This window comes from Rhinolophus sinicus, chromosome 15 (assembly GCF_057876585.1).
Source record: "Rhinolophus sinicus isolate RSI-liver-muscle chromosome 15, RSI-T2T, whole genome shotgun sequence".
NCBI classification, from domain to species: Eukaryota; Metazoa; Chordata; class Mammalia; order Chiroptera; family Rhinolophidae; genus Rhinolophus; species Rhinolophus sinicus.
The window spans coordinates 15,042,501-15,070,416 of record NC_142515.1 but is presented as its reverse complement, the minus strand read 5'-3'; the positions used below and the strand labels follow the sequence as shown (position 1 = coordinate 15,070,416).

Genomic DNA, 27,916 nt, shown 5'->3' with positions numbered 1-27,916 from the left:
TATTTTTCTACCTTCCCCTTAATTTTTGTGTTTTCAAGTCATTCTTGTTTTAACTTGTCATCTCTACATTCCATCTGGTTAATTTTATGTATGCCCATGGCTTCCACTAATTCCTGTATATTGGTGACTTCAGAATCATGTCTGTCCCAGACCTTCATATTGCACACCATACCATTTTTTTCCAACTGTTCCAGTTCTACAGATTTTCAAATACAGAGTTTCATACTAAACTAATTAAACTTATTATCTTTTCTCCAAAATCTGTTTCTCTTCCTGCTTTCATTATGCTAGTTAATGAATGTGTTGGTTATGCTAGTTAATATACCATCTGTTCTATACCATCTACTCAGTTACCCTCATAGGAAAGCTGGGAGACATTTCCTACTTGTATTTTTGCATTGACCCCACAACTAATTGTCACTAACTCTCATGAATTCTACCCCTAGACTATCTCTCTTACATCCTCACTGTTGCTCTGTTAATTGAGGATCCTGTGGTCTCTCTCCTGACCTTTACGAACAAGCCTGAGATATCTGCCTTAGGTCTAGTCTTCCTACCATCTGTTTTCCACTGTGAGTCTAGAGGAAACTGATCAAACCAGGGTAGTTCCTTCCTTTCTTCCACTGTACTGATATAAACCTCCATTTTATAGTACAGTTTTACACTTATTGTGATCATTTGTTTTCACATGCCCTCCAGTGGTATCATTGAGGAGCTCATAGTCTAGGAGTCTGTTTTATTAATAACACCATATTAGTATATAGTGCTAATGTAGTACTCTCAATTTTTTTTTTTTTTTTTTTTTTTGGTTAAATAAATGCAGAAATGAATGGATGAATCAGCGAATGGCGCAGAACTCTATGCCTGTAGACTTATTTAGATTTGTTACCTTTTTTGGTCTGAGTGTGAGATGGTCAATAAAACTTTGTGGCTTTATTAATTAATAGAATTTCTTCCAAAAACAAGTAGCAATCCTTATTTTATGTCATCATAACATACTCAGTTTTATTTCACATTTTTCTGGTTTTCATGGTAAACAATTTTGATAACTTTAAATCTTTGTTCTCTCTTAAGACAAATTCTATGTTAGGGTTCTTAAAAGTCATTTACAAGGGAAAAAAACAAGAAATGGAAGAGGTAATAATGAGATATAGATATCACTTTCAAAATTGTTTTTTCTCCTGGTAAATATTTTGACATACGTTGTTTTTTAGGAGTACTATATTAATAGTCAATTTTAAAAGAACTCTGATTTAATTATTAATTGGAAATATAATGAAAACCTTATTGTTTTGTGTTTGTTTTTGTTTTTGTCTACTCTTCTTATTTCCCTAAAAAACCTAAAGATTTTACACCAAAAGTTTACCTTCAAATGTAATAGTGAGATTATTTTTGTTGGTTGGGGATTATTAGCACCTTATTTTCTAAACTAATTCCTTAAGTAAAAACTGTAGCTGATCTCAAAAGGGATAATACATGAGTTCAGACGAGTGTTGAGCAGAATTTGTGTGTTGGAATCTTTAAAATAAATATTTACTTCTGTTTCTGTGATCTTATAACTTTCAGTTTCAATGATCTTATATCCTCACTCAGTGCTGTTTTACAAATAAACATTATGTGATTAGCCAGCCTTGAGTTGCAAAATATGTTAAGTAGCAAAATATGTATCTGCCCTTTCCTGGAATCCTTACTTTCTAAAAAATCTAGTATAACTTTTTTACTTGTCTTCGATAAATCTGAGATTAGTATTTGCAGTTATATCTGTGAACTCCCACTCAACAGTCTCTACCAAAAAACAAAACAAACAAAACAGCTTACATGAAATCAAATGGAATTGAATAGTTAACCAATGTTATAAATGTGGTATATTAGGAGGATGGCTGCATATGATTTTTACATGTGTCGAGTTTCCTATGAACATGACTGCTGACCCACTGTCATCAGGTCATGCATTTTTAATTATTTTTCTGAAAGTGCGACTAGATTTGTAGACATCTCTTTTCATTTTCTTCCCACCCTCTGCTAGTGACAAACAGCGTGATCTTGTCTTCATTAGCATTGGCTCTCATCCCCAGAATCAAATGTCCACAGCTTGCTCAGGAAGGGGGGGACCTTGACCTTTTCAGGAAAGTGTAACCTCGAATCTGTTATAACTATATGCACTTTCAAAAAAATGGTAGTTTAAAGTTAAACCTACTTCTTTTGTTTCTCTGAACACAACTAACTAGACTTCTTTTTCATTATTCTATTTCTTGTTTTGGTATCCTGCAAGCAACTGATTTCCATGTGTTTAAATCTTAGTTCCTTATGAACAAACAAGCAAAAGGGTTTCTATGGAAATATGGAATATGCTTTTAAATTAAATTGCCTTGACTTGCTTTCATTCCTGAAAGAAAGCAAACAAATTTTCATGTTACCTATTGTTTTTCCTAGATGGTAGAGGATTCCCATTTGATAAGGTGCTAATTTTATAATGACTAACATCTAAAATTAAAACTTTGGCATTGAACAGTTGTTTTCTTTGAATAACTCTCCCAAGTTGTCTTCCACTAACAGGTGGTGGGTTGGAAGAGATTTTAAGAGGACAACCGTTATATTAACTCTTATGGGGTGTATGATAGAAATCGTTTTTTATCACTTAAATACTTGGTTTTGAAAGTTTTATTGCTTATGATCCATGTGATATAGTGCATTTACATTGTTAACCCTTGAGTCTTCAGTTACCATTTCTTATTTTACCCGTTCACATAAGTCTGATGTTACGGATCTGCAGAAATTGTCAAAGGAAATGATTCAGTGGATTACTTACCCCTGACGGGCCAAAGGGACTGCTGCTCCCTGTGGTGCACCGTTCGGCATTCTGCCCAAGCCATGTTACTCAATGAGTCAAACATGGGATTCCTTCTTTTTTCCCTTGGGAAACTGTTCCGTGTTCCAAAAGATCTCACTGTTTTGGAATTTTTCTTAATTTCATGCCTAAAATTTCCCTCTTTTATAAACTATCGTGCAAGGTATTCCTAGTCAACTGCTAAAAAGTCCTAAAAATATAACGCAAAGTTCGTTTTTGCATTGTCAGAAAACTTACTTAGCAAATGCTAGAGATCATGTAGCTGATAATGGTGAAGATGATTCTAGTTCGATGATTATGGAGATGTGCAGAGAAAATTCTCCCTTCCCCCTCTGTTGCCCTTCCTCCCTTCTCCCAACCCCCAACATAGGTAACTACTGTTATTAATTCTTTCCAGCATTTCTTTATGTATATACAAGGAAATACAAGTGTGCATTCTTCTCCCTCCCGCCTTTAAATAACCACAACAAGATGGTGTACCATACAAAAGACAGCATCAACCATCCGTATCATTCTACACCATGCTTTCTTCACTTTTCAATTGATCCTGAAGAACCTTCTATAACAATATATAAAGAACTTACTCAGTTTTTTAATACCTGAATGGTATTTAATTGTATAGATGTACCAAATTTATTTAATCAATCCCATGTAGATGACTTTTGGTATTGCATGTCGTCCTGCAATGAATGACTTTGAACTTTGTCATTTTTCATGTAAACTTTGTTCAAACACTAAATTTATCTTATCTTTATTCTATATTGTGTCATTCAAAAATTTTCGTGTTTGTGTGGTTGAAATTATCCATCTTTTATGGTTCTGCATTTAGAGTCTGAGTAGGCAGACTTTTTCTCCTTGGAATTATAAATAAACGAAGTTTATTCCTGGTTATTTTATCTTTATGGGTTTTTTGGGTTTTTTTTAACCTTAAATGGGAACTTTCCTTCTATTATATCTTCTAACTGGTTGTATGTATGAACTGATTTCTATATTTTAATTTTACAGCAAGCTACCTTATTAAATTTGTTTATTCTTTGCAATTTAGTTTATTCTCTTGAATTTTTGAAGTATAAAGTTATATCATCTATAAGTAGTGATAATTTTCTCTTCCTTTCCACTTTTATACTTCTAACTTCTTTTACTGGTCTAATTATGATTGCTAGTATTTTCAGTTAAATGTTAAATAATAGTCTTTTTAGTAGTCATTTTTCTTTTTTTTTTTTGAGAAACAGCTTTATTGAAGTAAATTTGACATACTGGTATATGTGACATATTTCTATATATGTGAATGTATACATATGGTGTGCTTTTTCTTTGTTCATTTGATCCTTATTTCTTACCTCTTTCTGAGTAAATCCCATAATTTTTAATATTCTATCTCCTGTATTAAATTTTTAAATATACCTCCGTGTTATTTTTTTAGTGGCTCCTGTAAAAGAGTACAATATGTATCTTTAGGTTATTACAGTCTACTTTCAAACAGTATTATATTATTTCATGGACAGTGTAAGACCTTACATAGTAGAATTGCATTTACCTATCTGCCACCCTTTGTACGCTTGTTGTCTTGTATTTTACTTCTACATAGCCTATGAACGTCATGACCTAATTAGAAAAAATAGTTTACATATACCCAGATATTTACTTATATTGGATCCTTTTTTTCTTTCATGCAAATCACAATTTCCTTTGGTGTTATTTCTCTTCAGTCTAAACTCATTTTAGCATGTCTAGTTGTGCAGTTCTGCTGAAGACGAATTCTCTCACCCCTATCTGCACTTTAAATGTGTAATGTTCGTTGTCTTCTTACCTCCATTGTTTCTGGTGAGAAGTCAGCTATCGTTTATGTTATGTTTACCCTCTATCTGTATAATAAATGGTGTTTTATCCTCTGACTGCTTTTAAGAGTTGCTGTTTATCTTTGTGTTTCAGCAGACAGTTTAATTATAATATGTTGTACTTAAGTGGTGTGAACCTGCTTATGGTTCACTGAGCTTCCTGGATCTAAGGGATGATCTTTTCCATCAATTTTATAAAGTTTCAGCCGTTATTTATTCAAATATTTCTACTACCCCATTTCTCTATTTTCCTTTTTGACTCCAATTACGAATATGTTGGGTCATTTAATATTATTTTACAATTCTTAGATGCTTTTATTTTTCTCTTTTTGCTTTTTTACATTTCTTCATATCTTTGGGTTTGTTTGGGTACTTTCTATTGATCTCATTTGGGTACTTTCTATGGATCCTTTCCTTTCCTGTTTTAGGAAGTGTATTTTGGCTGGTGCTTTTCGAGCTCAGCTATTGTTGAGTCCTGTTATCATCCTTTATGCATTTTGTCTCCTTCTACCAAGGAACTCTGCATCATCTCATCTGCTTATGGACACCTCTCCACGTATTTTGGGACCTATGAATAATATCTGTTTTCTAGTTTTACTAAGAATAGAGAATTCAGAGTATATCACCCATCTACCCCTCCCCAGAGGGGTAGGGGAGGGGAAAATGATGACTTAGAGGGAGCCTGTTAACTTAATCAGCGGTGTCCATATTGCATGTCCCATTTAATCATCAGAGGAAAGAGGATTTTTTTGTTTCCCTTATGCAGATATACAGACTGAGACTCAGAAAGGTTAGGCACCTCCTATGCAATCACGTAGATAAATAGCAAAGCTGGGATTTGCATCATAGTTTGTTTAATTCATACTGTTAAATAATGTGCTGCTGATGAAGCACATTAGCTTTGAAGCTTCTATGTTGTATTACTGTCTGAATTCTTTTCAGCATCTGGGATAACATACAGGTATTTTCTCTTCTAGAGACAGAGCGAAAGGATGAATGGGACTCTACATTCTCAAAAAAAAAAAAGAATTGAGGTTCAAAGCAGAGAAAAATCAAGTTCAAATATAAGTAAAAAGAGTCCAAAGAAAAAAGACCAATAATGGGAGGCAAACTTGAGTCCCAAGAGCCAGGAGGAATTGGGATGGAATGGCAACCTGGTCATTGTATGAGGAGTCCGGGTGATAACTGGGAGCAGAACTGAAGGAGCCATGTTGGGCATAGGTGTGTGAGGCCATCTTCAAATATAGAGCTGAGGGGGCAAACCCGGAGTTTTATGTGCTGGAGGAATAGACTTGCTGGCATTATCAATAATAATTACTATAATTAGGGCAGTTACTTTTCTTTAATTTTTAGTATATGCTAAGCATTGTATTAGCTGTTTTGTAAACTTTACCTTGGCTAGATCTGAGGTACATAAGTGTTCAAAAACTTGCTTATTAATCACAACTACAAAAGGACAAAGCTGGCCTTTGGATCCAGGCTCATCAGATGCCCAAATTGGAGGCCTTTCTAATTTAATCATGTTTTTTCCTTCCAAGGACAAGAAAATAAGAGTAATAGAAACTAGCCTCAAAACACAAATAAAAATTAATGTATATATATATATATATATATATATATATATATATATATATAATATTAAATGTATTCAGAGTATAAATAAGAATGAACAGGAAAGGAGTGACCTCCTCAACTTTACATATCATGAGTAAGATTGGGTGCACTTTGCTTTGTGTGGGACTCTGTAAGAAGCTACTAACATCCAGCTCTGAGTGCAATTGGGACTACTCTGCCTAAAGACAATTCAGAGAAAATTGGATGGTGGGCCCCTCAGATGATTAAAGGGTTGAAAAATTAGACAGATGGAGAAAGGTCCTGGGGTCATTTTCCGTGGATGGAAAGTTGTGGAGTTTTTCAGTGTCTTCGAGTCTGTGAGGAACGGTTATGCCAAGTATGCTCAGCCCCTGTTGTGCGTCTCTAATGTAAGTGTAAGGATAGAACCATAGATTTAAGTTTAGTTTAGGGAAATAGTTCCTGACAGTAACCAGTGACTATTGGCAAACCTCATTTGTGAAAGTTAAGGACCCTCCTTCCCGAGGTCTTTATAAGGTACATTCAGTGTGCGATGATGGAAGGGAGTGAGGTGTGTTAGAGGGTCTCTCAAGGTCCCTTCTAGCCCCAAGGTTCGATTAGCGCATATTTATAGAGCGCCAAAAGTGGCTGTGTTCTTTTCAGGGAATAGAATTACAGTCAGTCCCTGTCCAGGGCCATCACAGTCAAAATCAGACAGAGCAGCAACAGCTTGGTTGCCAAATCAAGTCAAAGTTTAGTGGGCACATGTCTCACTATCTGCGAGTGTGTGTTCTCTTCGAGAATATTAGAGGATGACCTAAGAGCAGGGTTGGTAAAAGATCCTCCGTTAGTGCCAACCAATCCAACAAGGTTTATGTCAGGTTCCTCTAGACATTTTTGTAAATAGTCATAAGCATTATTATGCGTTACCCAATCTAATTTAGAATCATTGTCCTCAAAACTTTTCATTCAGAGTGAAGTGAAGGAGAAAAAGAACTGTCCTGTATTACCCAACTGTTTTAAAATGGTAGATAATATTCCGTTACTTTGAATTGATAACTTTGAATTTTTCTGATCGTGGATGATTTAGAGTCCATTCTAATAGCTGAACTACAAAAGAAAATTATGTTGCTAATTTAAAACTGCAAATAAAATCCTGTATTTTTACTGAAAAAGTGGAAAACATCATATATGGTAAAAATGACAGTTTAAATTTTCTGAATTTGAAAGGAGTAATATTCTCATATTTTTTATTTAACATTAACTATGTTATTATTTACCTAATAAAGGATTTATTTTCACATTTAGCTATTTCCAAATATTAGCTAGTTGTAGATTATTTTAGCAGAAATCTCTACTTATTTCTCCCAATAATCTTTTCACACTTTTTAATCATGTTAAACTTTTTATTTAGAAATAATTTCAAACTTTCAGAAAGTTTGAAAGTTTGAAGGATAGTGTAAAAACATACATGTACTCTTTACCTAGATTTACCTATTAACGTATTGTTTTTTCCGTTTGCTTTATCATTTATGTATGCTTTCGCTATTGATCCTTCTCTGCCTGTATATGTATATATTTTTCTGAAGCATTTGAAAGTAAGTTGCATACATCATGCCTCTGTTCATGTTTTTAAAGTCATGTATTTTTATGACTTTCTTTAAAGTAAAAATAATTTTTCTCAGATTATTTACCAAAATGTGGAGGCAACTTGGAGCATTATATTTCACCTTGCTTTTGTCCTGTTATCTATTTCAGCTGCTATTCATGAGGTCCTTTTTATGCCTCATATCTGGAGTACATTATTTTTTTTCAGGCTGCCCTTTAATAAAGTCTCAAGTCTTTACATAAGCGCCGATTGCTACAACATAAAATGTTATAGCTTCGCCGTTTGACATATTATAGAATTTTGTAAAGTACTCAATTCTTGTTACATAATTTTAATGGAAGAAAACTCACTTTCAAAATGTAAGTATTTGCATTTGAATAATTGAACTAGTTGGATTTCTATGTAGTAAAATTACGTAGGTTCGATTGAAGTTTGTGACCTTTAAGTTTATTTTCATTTCAGTTTGATATGGATTAACAGGGCTGAATTTGCATGTTTGCGTATTTCCGTCACAACAGTTTCTGATTTCACAAGTCTTACTGGCTTTCACTGAAGGAGTAGCTACATAATAAAGATGCGGCTTATAGAAAAGGGAATGGGATTCAAGTCAAACAAAAATAATAGGGGAGGAAACTAAACTATTTTAGATACTGATGGACAAATTGATATTAAATTGAAAACTCACTACCATATATTTTCATTGATGTAATTTATCAACATCTTTACTATCTGTGATTAGCACCAACTTTGAATAGATCAACTCTGAATATTTTTTCAAACAGTTGGAGATACAGAAGAGATTAGGTATAAATGTGGTGAGGTCAGTTCTCTAAAGTTTTCAATTGTTCTTTGTGAATGTTGAAGACAGAGCCAGAATCAATTTAGGCTCAGTGAGAATGATGGTCTCACAACTCAAATTGACTGTTTTGTGGACAGAGGTACTACCTGCACTCCTGGGAAGACTGTAGATCAGAAAACAAACTCAAAAATGCAGTGCAGTGTCGCCTTCATGTAGCCAACTGAATGTTGACTTGGAATTTTATTACAGAGCCTCGTTTTCTTCTGATCACACGTAATTCCTGTCTGTTAGTGGTTTCTCTTTTATGTTTATTAGTATTAAGCATACTACGTGCTTGCTTTGTGTTAGTCCACTGCCAGAAAAAACTACACAAAATTAGTTCCAAGAATATTTTTCTTTCTGTAACACCAACACGCAGGATGTGCGATCTATAGTAATTCTTATTCATTTGAAATACAGCAATTTGTTTCTGTCAGTAGAGGATAGGTTTGTTGTTTTAAATTGCCGGGTTTTGTTTTTGTTGGCGTGTTCCCCAATACAAATTGAATGGCTGACAAAAATCTATTTGTATGACAGTTCAATCTAGATAAGTGCCCTCTGTTGCCTAACAGTACAACTTGGGGTCTCAGAGATAAAAGCAAACTGAATGCCAGGCTTGTAGCAGAGCGTCTTCGTGCAGATAACAGAAGTAATCCATATTCCTCAGGTCCACAAATCAGACAAACAAAGAAGAAATATGCATGCACATTGTCTCGTTTGAAACGGTGGTCTTTTAGCTTCTACATAATAAAAAAAAAGAGGGGGGAATATCTAACTTAGGAGAACAATAAAATAGCTGATATGAGATATGCCTCTATTTGAAATTAAAGAGAAATGTGGTATTGACTTGTAAAGTTGGAGAGAAGTCTGTTGCTTAGCATTTTCCCGTAGTATGTTGGCTTTTATCGAATAAAGTTGCTTTCTAATTTAACAAGCCTATTCTGAAATAAATTATATCTTTAGATAATGATGCTTTTATAGCTTTGATATTTTGCTAGAGGTAGGGTAGAAGAGGTCTCCTTTACTCCCTAAGATGAGGAGCTGAGAATTTGTACCTATTGGCTTACCTCTGCCGAAAAATATGTCAGTCTTTCCATATAAGTATCTCTTAAACATAATTCATGTGTTAAAAAGGGGATGAAATATGTGGTTACAGCAGTTATGAGGAAAGAATTGGGACTAGTGCATAAGATAACAGACATCCTGGAAATATGGCTAAAGGCCCTAGTTACAGATATTCTGAAAAATAAGAGTTTAATCCATAGGGCTTGTTGATTGATTCGATATGGGGAGTAAGAGAGAAAGTGGGATAATTTCTAGGTTTTTATCTGGGGAGACGTGCATTGTATCGACATCAAATCAGAGAAACAAGGAACAGCAATATGGAGAGAGACAATGCCCTCCTTTGTGTTAAGTCTGAGATGCCTTTAGGTTATCTAAAGCACCCACTAGGATTAGTGAGTAGAATATGCAGAAAACATGTCTTTGCCAGCCTCTAGGTGGTATTAGAACAATGGATGTAGATGAAATCATTCAGATGAGTGATAAGAGGGCTGAGTAAGGATGGAGACTTGGGGCGGACTGAGAGAGAATTTAGGATAGAGACTGAGAAGGAGAGATCAGGGTAGGAGAAATGGTTCTGTAAGTGCTAAGGCGAAAGTGGTTAACAATGTGAGGTGCTATCAAGAGGTCAAATGAAAAAAGGAGTGAACAGTGGCCGTAGGAGCCAAAGTTGGTACAATCTGAGCAAGGAAATGAATAAGTGGTATTGGATTATGAGGCAAAATAGAAAATAAATATCCATGAGTCCGTACTGATGTTAATGCATTATTGAATAATGATTAAATAGTTCTGTCGTGCAGAAGAATGCCAAATTATGTAGGTAATTCCTCCCTCATGGAGGCAGAGCACATTTCCTCACTCCTCGAATGGGGGTCATGCGCCGTGAGGACAGTATGGTCAGGGAAAAAAGAGTGACTTTACAGTGGAAAAACCTGACAAGCAGTACTTCAGCCAGGTGATCAAGGTCACCCTCCACAGTGATAAGTCATGTTGGCCGTGTATACCTTTGAAATGATGTGATGAAAATAGCACTTCTGTGGTCTTCCTCTCCAAAACGTATTCCACCAGTCTTGTCACGAGCAAATCTTCAGACAAATCCCAGCGAGGGAGACTGTACATAATACCTGACCAGTGCTCTTCAAAATGGTCCAGGTCACCAAAGACAAAAAAAGTCTGAGAAACTGTCACAACCCAGAGGAGCCTGAGGAGACGCGACTACGAAATGTAATGTGGACTCTTGGATGGTGTCCGGAAGCAGAAAAAGGACATCAGGTAGTAAGGAAATCTGAAAGACAAGTATGGACTTCAGTCAGTAATAATGTGTAATAGCGAGCAATTGGAGTCATTAATTGTGACCAATGTGCCGCACTAATATAAGATGTTCCTAATTGGAGAAACGAGGTGGGGGTTATATGGGACCTCTGTACCATCTTTGCAGCTTTTCTGTAACTATTCTAAAATAAAAAACTTATTTAAGAAATATGGCCAATGATTTTTGACAATTAGTAAGTCATTGGTGATCCTGGGGGTCCTGTGGCATGGTGGAAAAGTGTCTGGTTTTGTTGTTGTTGTTTTTGTTTTGTAAGTTGACAAATGGCTGGGGCATGAATAAGTGCACTAGTGCTTATAGAATACTCTTTCAAGAAGCTTGGCTAGGGTGGGAAGGATAATGAGAGGTTGGAGTTCGGTGGTTACCAGAGGGTAAGGGGCGGGAGGGTGGTAGAAGAGGGTACACGGGGTCAAATATATCGTGATGGGAGGAGAACTGACTCTGGGTGGTGAACACACAATATACAGATGATGTATTATAGAATTATATACTTGAAACCTATGTAATTTTACTAACCAATGTCATCCCAACATATTTAATGAATTTTTTTTAAAAAAGAGAGGTTGGACATTAGCTAGGTAGAGTAGTATAGGGTAAAATAACTTTTTGAAATACATAAAGCTGGGGTGTACTTAAAATGTTTATATTCTTAAAGGACAGAACCAGTAGAGAGTGGCACATTGAAAATACAAGAGAAATAGCGTTTAACTGATGATGCAAAGCCCCTGAGTAGGCAGGATTTTATTCTATCATAGAGAATATGATAAAATAATTCTGTTTTATTGCCTAAGTATCACAGTTTTATTGGCTATATTCATAAAGCAATAAAATGCATATTGTCCATCTGAATTATGAGCACTGTAACTTCACTGGAACACAGCATATTCTATAATAAAGAATCTGTCACAACATGGGTACCAGGAAAAAATATATTATAAACATTGCTTGCCTATGAGATGGCTGGTTCCAATCTAGAATTTTAGAGTAACTGCATGGGGAGTCACCCAATCTCCTGGGTAAGCAGGCAGTTCTTAACACATCTTAATAACCTGTGCAACTCCTTGCCTGCCCTGTGGGTAGATTATTGTTGCTTTATGGTACAGCCTTTGAAGATTAATCTTGAAACATATGTAAGTTACACCCATAGGTGTGGTTGTGACTCACCCTCTGAGATCCGATGTTTTATTCTATCAAATAAAACATTCTACATGAAGCATTTGTCACCCATGAACATTCAAATTTATTGTCCATATTCTAGATGTTGACAGCAGTGTGAAAAACCAAGCACAGATTTGGTTTTTTGTTTGTTTATTTTGGAGAAGGGTAGCAAGAGACAAAATGTACAGACTCATCAACTTTGCAGCTGATGATGAGTTCATAGAACCAGGGGAATGTGACAGCCAAGCTTGCCTTGGGGGACGAGTGGTAAGACCACCCCACCCAGCCTGTACAGCACAGTGATGCGAGCGCTGGCTTTGAGAAATGGGTTGTGTCCTTGCTCTGCCTGGTCTGTCTCAGCCGTGTGGCCATGGGTAGATCACGCACCTGGCTTAGAACTTGTCATCTCTAAATGTGTTGGCTGGTCTAGGTGATGCCTCATGTCACTGTCAACTCTAAGATGCCCTCACTTATGTGACACGTAAATGTGTGTGATGCATGCTGGTGTCAGTTACTCAGAACATTGTCTAGATCACGTGACATTGTTATGGCTGTTGACAGATTTTCAATGAATGATCACTTCCCTCCTAATGCAGCTTTACACGGGGAAACCTAGATGCAAATTAATGTATACATAGATGTCGTATACTTTATTTCTGTAGTTTTTAAAAATACTAATGAACCATTGGATCCACAGCATCCATTCATCAGAGTATCATTTTTCAGTAGGAGCGTATAGGGTATTCATATATCATTATCGAACAAAATAGTGATTATTTTGACATTTTGATTATTTCAAGCTCAGTCTATGAAGTTATTCTGTATTCAGAAAGACTTGAAAGGATTAGATTTCCTCCACTGAACACTTATACTGTTCCAGATGTCGACAACATCTGGGCATTCTATCATGAGCTGATTTTCTGAATGAAGTAACTAAATTATTGATTGACAGGCTAACATAATTTAAGACACAGCCACACTGTGTTCAATAGCAGTTTCAGAGTCATAAATACAAGCATATGCAAGCAAGTTGGGGCCTCGGTACTAACTAACCCGCCTCGCATTTTGAAACACTAAGGCTGAAATTAAATTTCAGGCTACGTTCAAAAGTGCTGGAGAAGTAAATGAAGAAGTGCAGTGACATGATTTCTGGGCTCCCTGTTTCACAAATCATTAAATGATGTAGCAGCAGTTGGTCAGAGTTCCTCGTATAAATAAAAGTCTCTTCTAGCTCTGTGAATCACAAATAGAGTTATTGTTCCATATGGATTGCATATGGGTTTGTGTGAGCCTATATGTGTCTACATACATATATAACCTCATCGTATGCGTGTTTTCACCTGTGACATTATACTAGCTAAATATAAAAAAAAATTAAGAGAAAATGTAGTATAATCTATCTTATTATTTACAGCCAAAACATAACTATCCATTTCAAACATGTAAAATGTTTTTGAAAGTACAAGTGAAAATAATAAATGAGAGTGATTAAAATAGAAAAACTTCCTGGTATTATATACTCAAGAACAATAGGTTATTTCGGTGTTCTCACGCTAACCTGCTTTTCTAACTGTTGGTAACCTAGCAGCAGTGCTTGTTAGTATTTTCTCTCTGGTGGCTTACAGTGGTCCACTGGCCATGAGTTTATGATAGAAAGTATGCTTTCCCTTTATTAATGCCACAGTATTGGTGACACATGGCATGTGCACTTTGCAGCGAATGAACTTGACCTTTAAACAGTCCCATGAGCAAGAGCAAGCCATATTCAGTGGAATAATTACTTAAAAGAAACAGATTGGAACTTACTTTCTCTGATAACATTTAAAAAATTCAGTCAAGTTTTCACTATTGAAAATTGTCCAAAAATGTAGCACTGAAAATAGGGAATTGGGCAAAACAACGTAATGGAATTACTGGGTTAAATAATACAAACTTTTAAAGTTACTTTTGGTATATATCAGCAAATGATTTTCTAGGAAGGATGCACTAATTTGTACTCTCAGCCATGTATGTGTACTGGGTTTATTGCATTCTTTCCAATATTATCAACTAATATTTCATTGAACATCCTTTGCAGGGTTATCACATCCAAGGTATGATGATAGATTTCCACTTGTTTACAATATTTAAATCCTCACAACAGCCCTGGGAAATAAATGTATTGTCACTGTTTTAGACATTGAGGAAACTGATATTCAGAAACTTTAATTTGACCAAAATCACATACTGAAATGTTGTCTCTGTTCTCTCCACTCAATACCCTGTGCTTTTTCATCCTAACCACTTTCCAGGGATCAAACATTTACCTAACAGTTTACTTTGCCTTTACCTAATCATGTAGTATGGCATATTTTAATCTTAAATCGCTTTTTTGCTAGAAATTAATATAGCACAGAGAACATTATGATAAACAAAATTTCATAAATTCCTTTTTATTTTTTTCCTCCAAAAGGTAAGTTTCCTGTCCTGATTGATGAGTCTTTTTAAGTCCTGGGTCACTGGTGGAGTGGGGATGCAAAGCTGAAATTGGCCATGGAGAAATAGAAGTGAGGTTAAAAATGGAATGCTTTGTGCCAAAGATAGATGCATTTAAGAAAATGCCATCTGGGCATTACAGAAGTATGATATTATTTAATTAGAACCAGATAAAATTAGGTAAGAAGTGAATGCCAGCAATTATATAACTAGCTAATAAATATAATTTCACAGTATTCTGTAGCTATCCCACAGTGTTAATTATAACAGGAGCAGTTAAATTCTTTGGCTATGAAAGCATAACAGTTTTTAATAGATGTATCACCTGGTAACCTTGGGCATTATTAAATATGTGGAGACTAAAAGACATGGTAGAAGCAATGGAAAAGTCTGGCCAGACTGGGTAATTTGTCTTAGACCTATGGAGAAATCTATTAACCATTTCTTCTATAGACCAATTTGATTAAGAAGTAGGACAAGCTGTTCTTTCATTACTTACCAAAACCATACTGCACTTTGTATCAATTATTTGGCTGTCTGCAGCATGTAGATTAGAATAAAGGCCTTTCTTAGTGTTTGTGAGTATTGTGGATGGCTGATTAGTAATTAAAGTACTGAATGAAGAAAATTAGGCCACAATTGAACGGGAATGAGAAAGTCTTAATTCTGTGATACAGATGTTAGAAACAGATTGTCTCCAGCAGCTCATTCAACATAGTGACAGTGTCCATAACCATGGAGTGTTTGCCTCCCATGTAGAACTCAAGCGGAATGAATGCCTTAGAGATGGTTTCCGCTCCCATGCCTTGTGATGTAGCTGCATGGGTATTAATTTAGTGAAATATCCTGTCTGCCAGGTGTGGGAACTAGCTGATTTTATTGTAATACCAGATCATTACTTAATTCATATGCAACAGAGTGCAGCACATGGAAAGCATTATAAATCTATTTACAATGTGACTGGTCTGATGATAACATTGTATTAAATTCCCAGGTGAGGCAATTTAAGCAATTGCTTTGCCATGTGCACGCCTTGGAAATTAAATTCTCATATACGCTCTAGTAATAAACCAACTTCATTGTTATGCTTACACTAGTGGTGGGTTGTGGAATCCTCATTCTGGTTATGTATACCCTGTTTCACATGTAGAATCATACAGGAGGCGCTATCACAGATCACAGTTCTTAATTAGTTTAAACTAAGTTAATTCATTTTGTTTCTAGTTTAGCAGTGCCTGTCAAGAAACATACTCAGTTCAGTTGGGAAATGTTAAGGCTTGGGTCAAGTAGATAGATTGTTTCAAGCCAAATTTCCAGGTAGAACAGAGCAAGGGTATCTGTTTGAACTTGGCTTTAAGAAAAGCTGCCAATCAGCATGCAAAAGTTCTGTTCAGACACCAAGTGAAAATCGTTTGGAATCTGAAATTCTCATTTTCATAACCAAAGCCTCACTTTTGTCATCAGTTTAAAATAGCCATTGAAAGTGTGTGTGTGTGTGCATTCACCTTCTTGGAGATAACAATCAGTTGTTAATTTGTCTTTTTTTTTTTCTGTAGTTATATATAGGGTCTGTAGATTTTTCTGTCTCACTATGTCAGGTCCACCTTAGTGTATAAGTTAGAAGTTAATATGCTATAACTTCTTTTTATGTGTCTGTGAAGTTATAACACAAACACATAACTAAAAGTGAGGAATGCTCTTATATTTAACAGTGTGTGTGTGTGTGTGTGTGTGTGTGTGGCAAATATTGTCAGTTGAAGCTTTTCCACCCTTATGGTACAGACCCAAAATTGCAATAGATTACAAACTGCATGGAGCTTCTGTCTTCTCCAGAAGCCACATATAAAAAGCACCAGTAGACAGTGGTAACTGACAACTAAGACTAAAAATGTTGACAATTTCTTGATTTGCCTGGTTAGCTTATGTATAGAAGTCATTAACTATTTATAAAATGCATTATGAATTGGGTTCCTTCAAACTGTAGCTGAGTGTGTGACATTTCCAGCTCAAATTCTCATGCTTGCATTTGGCTAAAGTACAGATTTTATACAGTGGATAATAAAGTAAAATTATTTTAGTTAGTTTACCAAGATACAGTAGATGTTTCAGTTTCATTAACTTTGAATACTGCAAATTAAAGTATGACATAGTATTTAATACTGTAAGTGAGGTTTTTAAAAGTTCCATTAAAGATAAAATAATTTATTGATTTTTGGAGGAAAATTGTCCAGAAAATAAGCAGGTTGTCATTCAAAGGAATTTACCTTTTTTTGGTATTCGATTAGTTTAATGTTGATTCTGCAGGCTAAATTATGGTTGATCACAATCAGCTTACTTAAAATTTTAGGGGAAAAGCTAGGATAAATTTTAGGAGAAAAAATTAGGAGAAAATACAAATGTTGGGCATTTAAATACAATTCTTACAAAGTCTTGATTGAAAAAAAAATTTTTTGTAAAACGATACTTGAGTGCAAAGTTCAATTTTCAGTGTTGGTTGTATCATTTTCATGAGGAACTATTTCTGATATTTGAAATGAGTTGTCTTTTCATCCTTTACCAGAAGTCAGTCCTATCAGAGAACATTTTAAAACTGAGCATATCATTTGCTTAATTACCTCCAGAAAGCCATCCAAATGACCAGTTTTACCATCCCAATGGTAAAGAATGACATTTATAGGGACCACCCTTCAACTGTAGATAAATCCTTAGTTCTCCTCTGTTGCTGAGCATGTACACTCTTAATTGCTGGTTTTCAAAAGCAATGGATTCTAACCAAAACAAGATTAGATATTTAAGGATACATGTTTGTAATTTTTTTCTTCTTTTGAAGTATAGTAAATCAAAATAAGAATATAATGTAATTGAACAATCTATGCCAATTTGTTGATATTTTGGTGAAAAAAGGGAAAAACAAAAACAATCTCCATATGATATTCTTGCATGCTGGGGAATGTTTTAGTCCCCCATAGTGATGAAATGAATAATTAAATAGGCAGCTCTGATACCACAGCCTGTTTAAAGGTTCTCATTTCCTTTAATGCTGTGAAATACTTTGGCTTAGCTAGTTTGAAACTACTGTAGTGGGGATCTCCACAAGGGCACAAGAAAGGTTTGGCTGATCTAAATATTGTAATAAGGCCATGAAACGTACTGTCCTTGTAATTTAGCATTTTTCAATACAGTTCTGTATGAAGCCAATAGAAATAGCTAATTAATAGCAACTTCAGTAAATATAATAAGAGAAGCAGACTTAATTAATATGCCGTTTGTGGTGTTAAGAAGTCTGGCATGTTCACAAGTGAATGAGTTGTGTCACTTCTGAATTATTGAGACATCTGATATAGATGTCATTACTGACCTCAGGCTAATGACTTAACTTTTCTACTTTGTCCTCTTTGCAACATTGTTGGTTTTATTTATCTACTTACAGACTTATTACATTAGCCAAGATAGAAGATACACACTTGTAGCAGGGAAAGTAGGCAGTGGGGTAGAGACTCGGGGCAGGGATAGGATGTCACCATTTCCTTAAGCTGAAACATTTGCAATTTTTTGTATCTTTTTTCTGAGTGTATCCAGAGGGTAATAAAATGATGAGGACATTTTGTGTGTTAGAATGATTACGGAGCTGTGAGTCAGGACCCCAAGGTTCTAGTCTAAGCAAAGCCACCAACAGAACTCCATGAAACTAAAAAAAAAAAAAAAAAGGATTGTCTAGATTTATTTATTTTTATTTGTACTCCATTCAGCTCTTTTCAACTGGGTTCTGCCAGAGAGTTAAGCCCTAATGCCTTAAGGCTTCTGTTCTATGTAATGAATTAAATTCTCTTCCTTTCCATTCTTGGGAGAATTGAGAAAATAGTCATTGAAATAATTTTCTCTGTTTTGTGGTTCTGATAAGGAACCCCAATTGACAAAGGCTGCAACTTTAAAATGAATTAAAATCTATAGGTTTGTGGGGGTATTTTTGTTTGGTTGTTTTTTTGTCAAAGTCCTTTTAAATTTTAACATAATATGATTTTATGTTTAAAATATTATGGTCTCTGTGACAAAGCAGTGTTACGAATTCACTAGTTTAAAAGTCTAATTAAAAGTCTTGTTGACTTCTGCTCACGGATTATGGATAGTCTTTTTAAACTACAATAATTTTTCGGAACACAGTTGAACAGGTAAGAAATTTTAAGTACTAACCTGTAGTTCCCAGATGAGAAAAGATTACTGTTTTTCAACTGCCGTTTTTAAATTGACTGTTTTTGCTTAGTTCAGAAGCAGAAAAGGCAGCAAAGTAAGCTGTAAATCTGCATTTGGGTCTGAAATAGTGGTGCTGAAGTAAGATCTGAGGACTGCACTCTAGCTTCATAACTAATTTTCAGAGCCTTTTAGCTTTTCCAAATGTGTGTAATTTAGATAATTCGTGAATTCCTTGCAGACATGTCCCTCTGACTTTATAGGTAAAGGTAGATTTCTTGTAAAACAAAAATTTCAGTGTGTGAAACGTTGACTCATAGCCTTCTTGCCTTTATTTACTGGGATTGGGAAATTTAATTTGTTTTAACAGACACACACATACACTCCCCCGTACTTTTCCTCAGGCCATTATTTATAGAGGACTTAGAGACATTTAAATTATTGTTTGGAAATTGGATGGGCTTTTAAATTTCATCTCTTTTTGGTTAGTAGCATCACAATTATGAAAGGAATATAGATGTATTATTTTCCAGACACTCTAGTATATATATATAGTTGCAGATATAATATAACCCTAGAATTAGAGATTTTAAAAGACCTGTACTATAAAATCCATTTCATGCCACAGTATGAAAAACACACAAACAACAGCAACAAAAAACCAGCCCATATACTCTTGTTTTAATTACAATCTGGTGAGTTTTGCAGATACACAGCTATGTAGCTGTATTTCCTTCAGTTTAGTGTTCTTGTTTGAAGGACCACGTATGGAATAATATACCAATTCCAACCCATTTGTGAATATTAATGGAATACTTACACAACGCAGAGTTTTCTTTCATTATTGGCATTTGAAAAATTTCTAATTTACATTCAAGTTCTCAAGTTCAAGAACTTTACACAAGTTTGGTTTGCAGATTTTAGCAAATAGGTTTCCATTAGGGGGCTCTCGAGGTTTGAGATGATCAGCCTTGATACCTATAATGCTTCGGAGCCTTTACTTTCTAACGTTGATCTCACTCTCCCTTTTTGTTTTGTTTTATAGAAAAGGTCACGGATCGCCTACAGTGACGAAGTACGCAATGAGCTCCTCGGGGATGCTGGGAATTCCTCCGAGAACCAGGTAGAATGCTAATGAGGAAGGCCCGGTGGGTGGCTGGAGGGTGAAGGAGGTCACCGGCACACTGGGCTCTCAAGCTGCTCCGTAACCGTATTAGCAGCAACTCATGTGGAAGTGATACTGTTTAATGCAAAGCTGGAGTCTTAATCAACTTCAAAATGTTTCTTGGAGATCTTACATTTAACCCTTTACCTTGTGATCACTGTCTGCTATCTTTAAAAAAAAAAATCTTTTCTTCTCTTTTCTTTATTATTTAGTACTTAAGGAATAACTTGAAACACACTGTTTGCAGACAAAGCCAAGGTCTTCACCTCAAACACATGTAAAAGGAATAAAAAAGTACACAATGCAGCTTTGATAATAATGCAGTATAATTAAATCAACACTTGCAGCAAAACAAATGAAAGTAAGCTTTCAAAATTCAACAGGGCAGCTCAGTCTCCCATTGTGTAGCTTCTTAAAAAATACATTCACCAAAATGCAAATCATAAGCCCCCGTGTGGAACTTGGATTCTCATATAGAGGTCCTGCCTCTGTCTAATAATAATAATAATAATAATAATAATAATAGGAAAAGTTGTTTTGCAGTTTAAGATCTGCATAGGCAAAAATAAGATACAATTTCTTCTTAAAAGGGTCTTACAACCTGGCTGTCAATTCTCATTGGATCACACACTAGTGCCATGAGTCTAATTAATGTCCCATTTCTTTCTTTGAATTAATACTGCGGATTTTATTAATTCATACAGATAATATATACGACTTAAAAAAATGTTTCAAGAACCTCAGTGCAGAAATGATTTTTAAAATGTTTCAAACAGCCCTAGTGACTGATTCTCTGGGACATTTTTAAAGAAAATAAATGATAGGGAACCTGAACCTGAGATGCAAGACCTGAACATGGTTACTGTGTTACCTTGGCAAGTATTGTGAAGGCCTCTACTCCGCCTAAATAAAATCACCTAAATAAAATTGAGCATAAAGCATTCATTGAGTAAACCAAAATTTTAATAAGATAGTAAAACATAGTCATAGATGTCTACACATTATGAAAGTTGTATAATTGTATGAACCATTTCAAACAGATTATATTCTAGGTCTATATACGCTGACACTATATCACTACGTACTGTAATGTTACTATTGTAGCAGGGATGTTGCTTAACTGATGAAAACCCCCATCCACGGACCCCAGAAAGGGGACAAGAATCACTACACTGGTTATGTTTGTTTTTGAAAAGATCTCACCTCCTCCACTGTTTGGATGTTACCAGCTTAAGTTCTGACATGTAAACACTTTAAGATTTGACTTGGGATTTTAACCTCCCTGATTGAAATGTGAGAATAATTATAACTAAGGGGAAAAATATGGAGTACATCAAACAGAAGGGTGATGTGAGAAAGGAGTTTTACTCATCATAGATTAAATAATGAAAGGATGAGAGGAAAAAAAATATTCTTCCCATTTTAAGTGAGATTTAGGTTGTTCATACCTCTTGAATGAATGAATCATAATTTTATTTCCTATCTTTACTGTAAAAAAAAAACATTATCTTTTTTTACAAAAAAGTGAATGCTTGGTTCCCATGTCAATTTTTTAGAAAGCTATAGATCTTTCCCTCATTTGAAACTACTCCCTAATAGAGAGGGAATGGAAAGGAAGGGGGTATTTCTGTCTCACTCAGACTCCTTTATTGTAATGGCTGTTATAATACTGTGACAGAGATCCCTTTTTTTTTCCCCCAAAGCATGTTCACTTCTCTTAATGGACATTTTATGTGCCTAAAACATTTGTCTTACATACATATAACTATGATTTTTTTTATGCCTAAAGAAAAATATTCCACAAAAATAGATTGAGTTCAAGTTTTCTGAATTTTTCAAATTACATTCCTGTCACTTTAAAGTGATTACACAGAGATTTCCCCTGGACTTGTATAAATCAAACTTACAAATTCTGAAAGTGCTTGGAGAACCTGAAGTTTAGTTGTAAGGAGCTGTCACTTCAATAAATAGAGTATGATAAATTATAGTCATGAGACTATGTAACTGTTAGATTATTACTTGTGTGAACTTTTCAGTCTAAAATTTGAATTAGGTTTGAAAGTTCAAAGAAACCACACTTAATTTTTTGGATATTTAGTTACCGAATATAGCAAAATTTCCATATCATAGTGAAGAAATTAAATTTTCTTTTGAGGCTCTTTATCATAATATAGGAATTAAAATCCCTCAAACTAAACATATATATCCTTAAACAGGAATGTCTTGAGAAGAACTCTTTGTTCGGAATCAGTATTCATTCAGACTGTGCAATCAAAACAGAAGCCCTTACTTTAAAGGAAGAAAGTATTTTGAGTTGGCTCTTCATATTCATTTTTATAGCTCAGAGACTGAGAAGATATTTTTTTCTGGATAGGATTACCTGTAATTTATATAAGAAAATATTCTCTGCCTACAAGTAAGTTTATTTTCAAGTTAATTGTTGATAAATTGATTTTCAGAACTTCTTGGCTTGTCATAAACTTTTAATATACACAGAAAACTATATTAATATACAGAGAAAACTGTATTTTGTTTGGAGGTAAACAAAATGATTGACAAAGTGGTAATATTTATTTCACTAAAATTGGGATATATGTCAATTTTTAAAAATTTTATATCAGGAAGGAAAATAATAAAGAGTTCATAGCAATGGTTACAAATAGGTAAAATAAATACTGACTACTTAGTTCTTTTTGATGCAATATACACATCCTCCCTTTAGTGGCTTCTGTGTGGAGGTTTAGACAAATGTGGATGTCATGACCATTATTTCTCATTCTGGCCATTTACAATGCATTTTTTAAGCATCTAAAACCTGGCTGCTCATACACATAATTATAATCTGACAATTAACTAAGGAGTATATTAATTTACTCATATATCTATATATCTATATTTATATATATCTATATCTATACATATAGGTACAGATATATGTAAACATTTCTGCCATGATTAGAAATGTCAGAAATTAAGATTTTTTCGAATGCATCTTTAATATCCCTCAGACAATACACAGCTTCATTTAATTCTAAATTAACCACTTTGTATTAATTCATTTCTGATTCACATCCACTTCATACACTCAAATATAGCTCATCCCTGATATACAAAGAAGGGCCAAAATTATCTACTTTGCACATTCAAGTACTATTATTGGGTCATCAGCTTTCCAAGGACTATTGTCTTAGGCTTTATCATTCTAGTCTTAAAAATCTCATATTTTTCATTACATGTGGCAACACTTCAATATGTGATAGCGTTGAATTTTTTTAAATATATTGATGCTGTATTTAGAGTGGAAACCTCAATAGTTGTTAACTTGATTTAGTTTCTTTCACGAAAACCATTCTCAGAAAAGGAAAAAAAAAATCTTATAGAATTAAATCCCCTTCATAGTGAAGTATCACAATGGGGCAAATAAAATGTTCCAAGCAACACTTTTGATCCATAATAGTCTCAATTTCCATATGCAAAATTATATCGATCAGTGAATAAATCTGAGTAAATGAAATTTGAGTAACTCCTACGTAGAAGGTTCAAAAATATACATAAAGAGAAGGATATTTCCAAACGTACCAAAATTTTTGTGGTAAAGCAATATTTAGCAGACAGGATTGCTTAATTTTTAATATGATGTTCTCTTGAGTTCCAATTTGGGCTTGCTGTGCATAAAGTGTGTTAAACTTCAGCCACAGACCAGGGGGTGCAGTCGGTCAATTTAATTCCCCAAGATCTAAAGAAGGTCGGTATCATTTCATATCGCCCTGGCAGAGCAGATCATTACCAGGCACAAATCTGTTCGTTACGTGCTGAGGGTTTATAGCAAAATAAATAGACTGTCATCATAAGTTCAGAAAATTGTGTGTTCGACCCACGATAATGTGTAAAGGGCGTTTAATAGAGTTCAGCATTTATTCGTTATCTGTATGCGGACAGAGACGGCAGTCGCATTATCAGCTTTAAAAAAAAAATTCGGTAGTTCGGGGGGGTCATGTGACGCACCTCACACACAGAGGCGCGCGCGCGCATGGACCCTCACATGCTCTGCAGTGCAGTTTTGATTTTAGTCACAGCAGAAGGCTTAACCACAAGAGATTCCACTGGTTCAAACCAGCGTAAACCAGATTTTTTCAGCCCACAAAGGAACAGATTACCTCTTGTATCAAATTCTGCACTGGGGGAAAAAAAAAATCTTTGTTTCAAAAAAGATGTTGATTATCATAACTCAACATGGTGGCATGGCACACTTTCATGTCGCTTATGATGGAGCTAGTAACTCGAGAAAATACGAAATCACTACTTGCAGTCTAGTCTAAGCATTGTTAATTTTCAAAAATAGACCATCTTTTGTTTACTTGAATGAAAACCTTCAGCCCTAAAAAAAAAAAAAAAAAAAAAAAAAAAAAAAAAAAAAGAAGATAAAGATTAAAAACCCTCCCATTACCTAGCTTGGCTACAAATCCGGTGTAGAGCTTGAATGCAGCCATGCAGCACAAACAAGATAGAACGGTTTTTGTTTGGAACCTATTGAAAAAACAAATGGGTAGCATTTTTAAACACTCATTGATTATGGCAGGGTGGCATGCCCCAAATGGTCTCCATTGCTAAGGAGTAGTTTTAAACTTTGGCCCTTTAAGTATCATAGTCAAGCGAAGAATGGTGCCCCCAGAAAGAAACGATAGCCGCAGTGCGATCAATTCCTGCATCGTCTCTTTCTGAGAATTAATGTTTGCCTTTTTCTCCCATGATGTTCGGGTAGCAAAGAGAAAGATTCCGATATGTGATAGGCCAGGTCGTTTAGTTTAAAATTTTACTTTTTCTGGGGGAAGAAGAGTAACTTTCCACAGGAAATGAGAAGGTGCTTTACTCATAGACACTGGATGGTCGCTGAGAGAATGAGCATATTGATTAAAAATAATGACGACTTCTTATATATTTTGAAAGGACTACATTAAAAGTTTCATTTTCTCTAAATGCACTGTGAGACATTATGTAATAGGTTCTGGTCTCTTTTACTAAAAGATGCATAACAATTTTGAAATCTCATTCTTTTGTACTTGAAATACTTTTCATATAACAAATGAAATAACAGAATAAGCTGGAATGCATGCTGCCTTCTTTGAATTGGAGACGAAAAAACAGCATTAAGCACTGAGAAATCCAAGCTGTAGTAAACATGATACTTTTAGAGAGACTTGTAGTGAGCAATTTATAGCACGCTTCTCCCAAAGCCATAGTTTAATTTATTGCTCTGCATATGTCAAGTATTATAACAGATGTTACAGATATTTGGATGTTTAAAAATTATCAGTTGTAGACCTGAATTGCTGAGGATGCACATTTCAGACCTAGAATGTGGTTTATAGTCTTACAACACAGGTTTCAATTTCTATTCATTGCAGAAACTATGGCAGTCATCTCAACTATACAGTGATATTTTTGCTTTACAGTACTGTCAAACACACACACCTACACACACACACACTCACAACCAGATATCTGGTTATATCCATTTTCTAGTTTCTAAAGAGTTAAGCGACTTGTTTTATCTGTTATATTTAAGGCAAATAGAAAAATGTTCTACAGAGGAGAATTAAAATGTTATCATAGGAGAATTTACTAACAACTAACGAATGATTTGGGGTTTGAGTTGAGTGATAACAGACTGCAGTACAAACGAAGCATGAGCGCTCATTGCTTTGAGGTGGCCTCGTTTATGAAATGAAGAAAACTGAAAAATGAAGAAACTTCAAAAATTAAATAAAAAACCATATTTCTGCAGTAGCCTCTGAAGCAAAACGAAAACCTAGAAATTAATTCTAATGTACACAATATTTGTAAGGATAGTGAGATATTTTCTGATACCATGTCCTAAATGTTATCTATCCTGGCATGCTTTATTTTCAATTAATGTTATCTCCAAATGCAGTCTTTTTACTAGAGTAGGTAGAAGTATGACATCAACTAACTTGATAGTTTGTTGTTTTAAATTCTTATGGGGACAAAAGCATGAACTATTAATCATTTTCATTTGTAGGTAAATTCTGAAATCAGTTGTCAAGATTCAAAATAGAGAAACATCCTGAAAACTTGTATATACAAAACCTCTTCAGTGGTGCATTCTTAGAAGAGAGGAACAGTAAACTTGTTTTCTTTCTTTATAATATAGACTTCTATGAAGTCGTTCCCCTTTATTTCATGATGGTGTCTTAGATGTACTTTAAAAGAGAATTTCACACTATTCTCTTTGTTTAATGTGACAGTGTGAGAAAGTGATCTTTATTCGTTCAAAAAACTCTGCATGTAGTCTGTGTTTAGGTTCTTTTAATGTGTTTGTCTGTGATTTTTAAATGCTAAACATGTAAACAGATAAATTGTCAATGTTAATTCTGTATCCTGTCACACAACTGATCTTTCTTTCCTGCCATTTCTTTCCTTTTTATCTTTTTTTTTTTTTTTTTTGTGCATTCATGGTGCAGTTGATAAAATTACGTGAAGAGGTGAGTACTTCCTAGCCTGCTTTAAAAAAAAAAAAAAAAAAAAATCTGCTTTTCCCTATAAATTTGAGTTTCTAACTCTGAAGTCAGATCTTTGGGTTCATTTTTCAGGAAAATCTACATATAGCAAAACTATCGATTAAAAGCCCTCAAATGTTCCCTGATGATTATTTTTAGAAAAACAAATATATCCAAACCATGCTTATCACAGTGATCATTGTTTTGTTGGCATCAGAGGAAAAGTCCTATTTTAAAGGCCAGAAACGGCAGAAAAACAAAGGAATATCTTCAAACTATCCCTGAATGTAGTTTTAATGTAGACGAACTTCAGATTTATTTTGTTTGTATTGGTTTCACAAAGAAGTCAATTACGATTAAATTTTTTTTCTGACATTATGATTTACTTCACTAAGAACTGTTTTTAAGTAAACGTCTTTCCTTCACCCCAAACTCTTAGGTTCAACATAAGGTACCCTGAATCTATTATCCTTGTGGGGAAACACACATATGTTATAAAAGCCCTACTGGGCTGTGTACACAGATACCTAAGAAGAGCCAAAGGTCTGGTCATTGCCGAACACTTTCCTTTCTGTAGGAAATAGCACCCAAGTGAGTTCTTATTTTTCAGAGTTTGCTGGCCTGTTTCATAATAGAGCTTCAGACTTTTGTGGCCCAGCAAATATTTATAGTAATGTTTATAATTTTATCCCCATATCAATGAGGGATGCTGAATGAGTCTATATTTTGTTTTAATTGGGCCAAACTTATCAAATATGCTTTAGTACTGTTTTCAGAGCTAGAGTAGTTTTATTTTTTACTTAGTGAGAATGAGTTTTGTTTCTTTTACATTAGGGCATAAAATAATGGCCTACTTTGCAACTTAAAAATTGTGTAATTGTTTATATTAATGAGAGTGCTGTGAATTATTTTCGAGTTTAGACTGACTGCGTTGATTGAGATTTTCCTACGTAGAAGTTACTTATTGGTATGTCATCATTCTCTGGGTGATGCACACACTGATTTAGAGGCTTGTAGATAGCAATTTTCAACAGTTCTTCTGAGTGAAGAGCCATGAGTGGTGCCCTCTTCGTAAAAGTAATGATGGTATGTAAAACGAAGGGTGTAAATACACAAAACCCGCCCCCTCTAATCTTTTTGTGTTTTTATCTTCTCTACATGGAAGCAGATGTATATCCTAAAAGAATATAATCAATTGCAGTTTTGATATATAAGATTATTTCTCAGGAGGTGATGCATCAACATTATTTTTATGCAGGACAGAATATCTGCTTGTGTGTGTTTGCATCTGCTCATACTTATGTGACGAATCTGA

General features: G+C 34.7%; 1 protein-coding gene across 4 annotated transcripts in view; it reads left to right on the top strand.

The window, feature by feature from the left end:
• The window catches only part of VTI1A (vesicle transport through interaction with t-SNAREs 1A), a 323,958-nt gene that overhangs the window by 48,097 nt on the left and 247,945 nt on the right, over positions 1-27,916 (top strand). For 2 of the 4 annotated variants that reach the window (XM_019725145.3, XM_019725147.3), the window contains exons 4-5: positions 19,964-20,041; positions 26,566-26,586. In XM_019725145.3, coding sequence (XP_019580704.1) covers positions 19,964-20,041; positions 26,566-26,586 — 99 coding nt within the window. The remainder of the gene's footprint in view (positions 1-19,963; positions 20,042-26,565; positions 26,587-27,916) is intronic. The other 2 variants (XM_019725148.3, XM_074339066.2) reach the window with 1 other exon arrangement.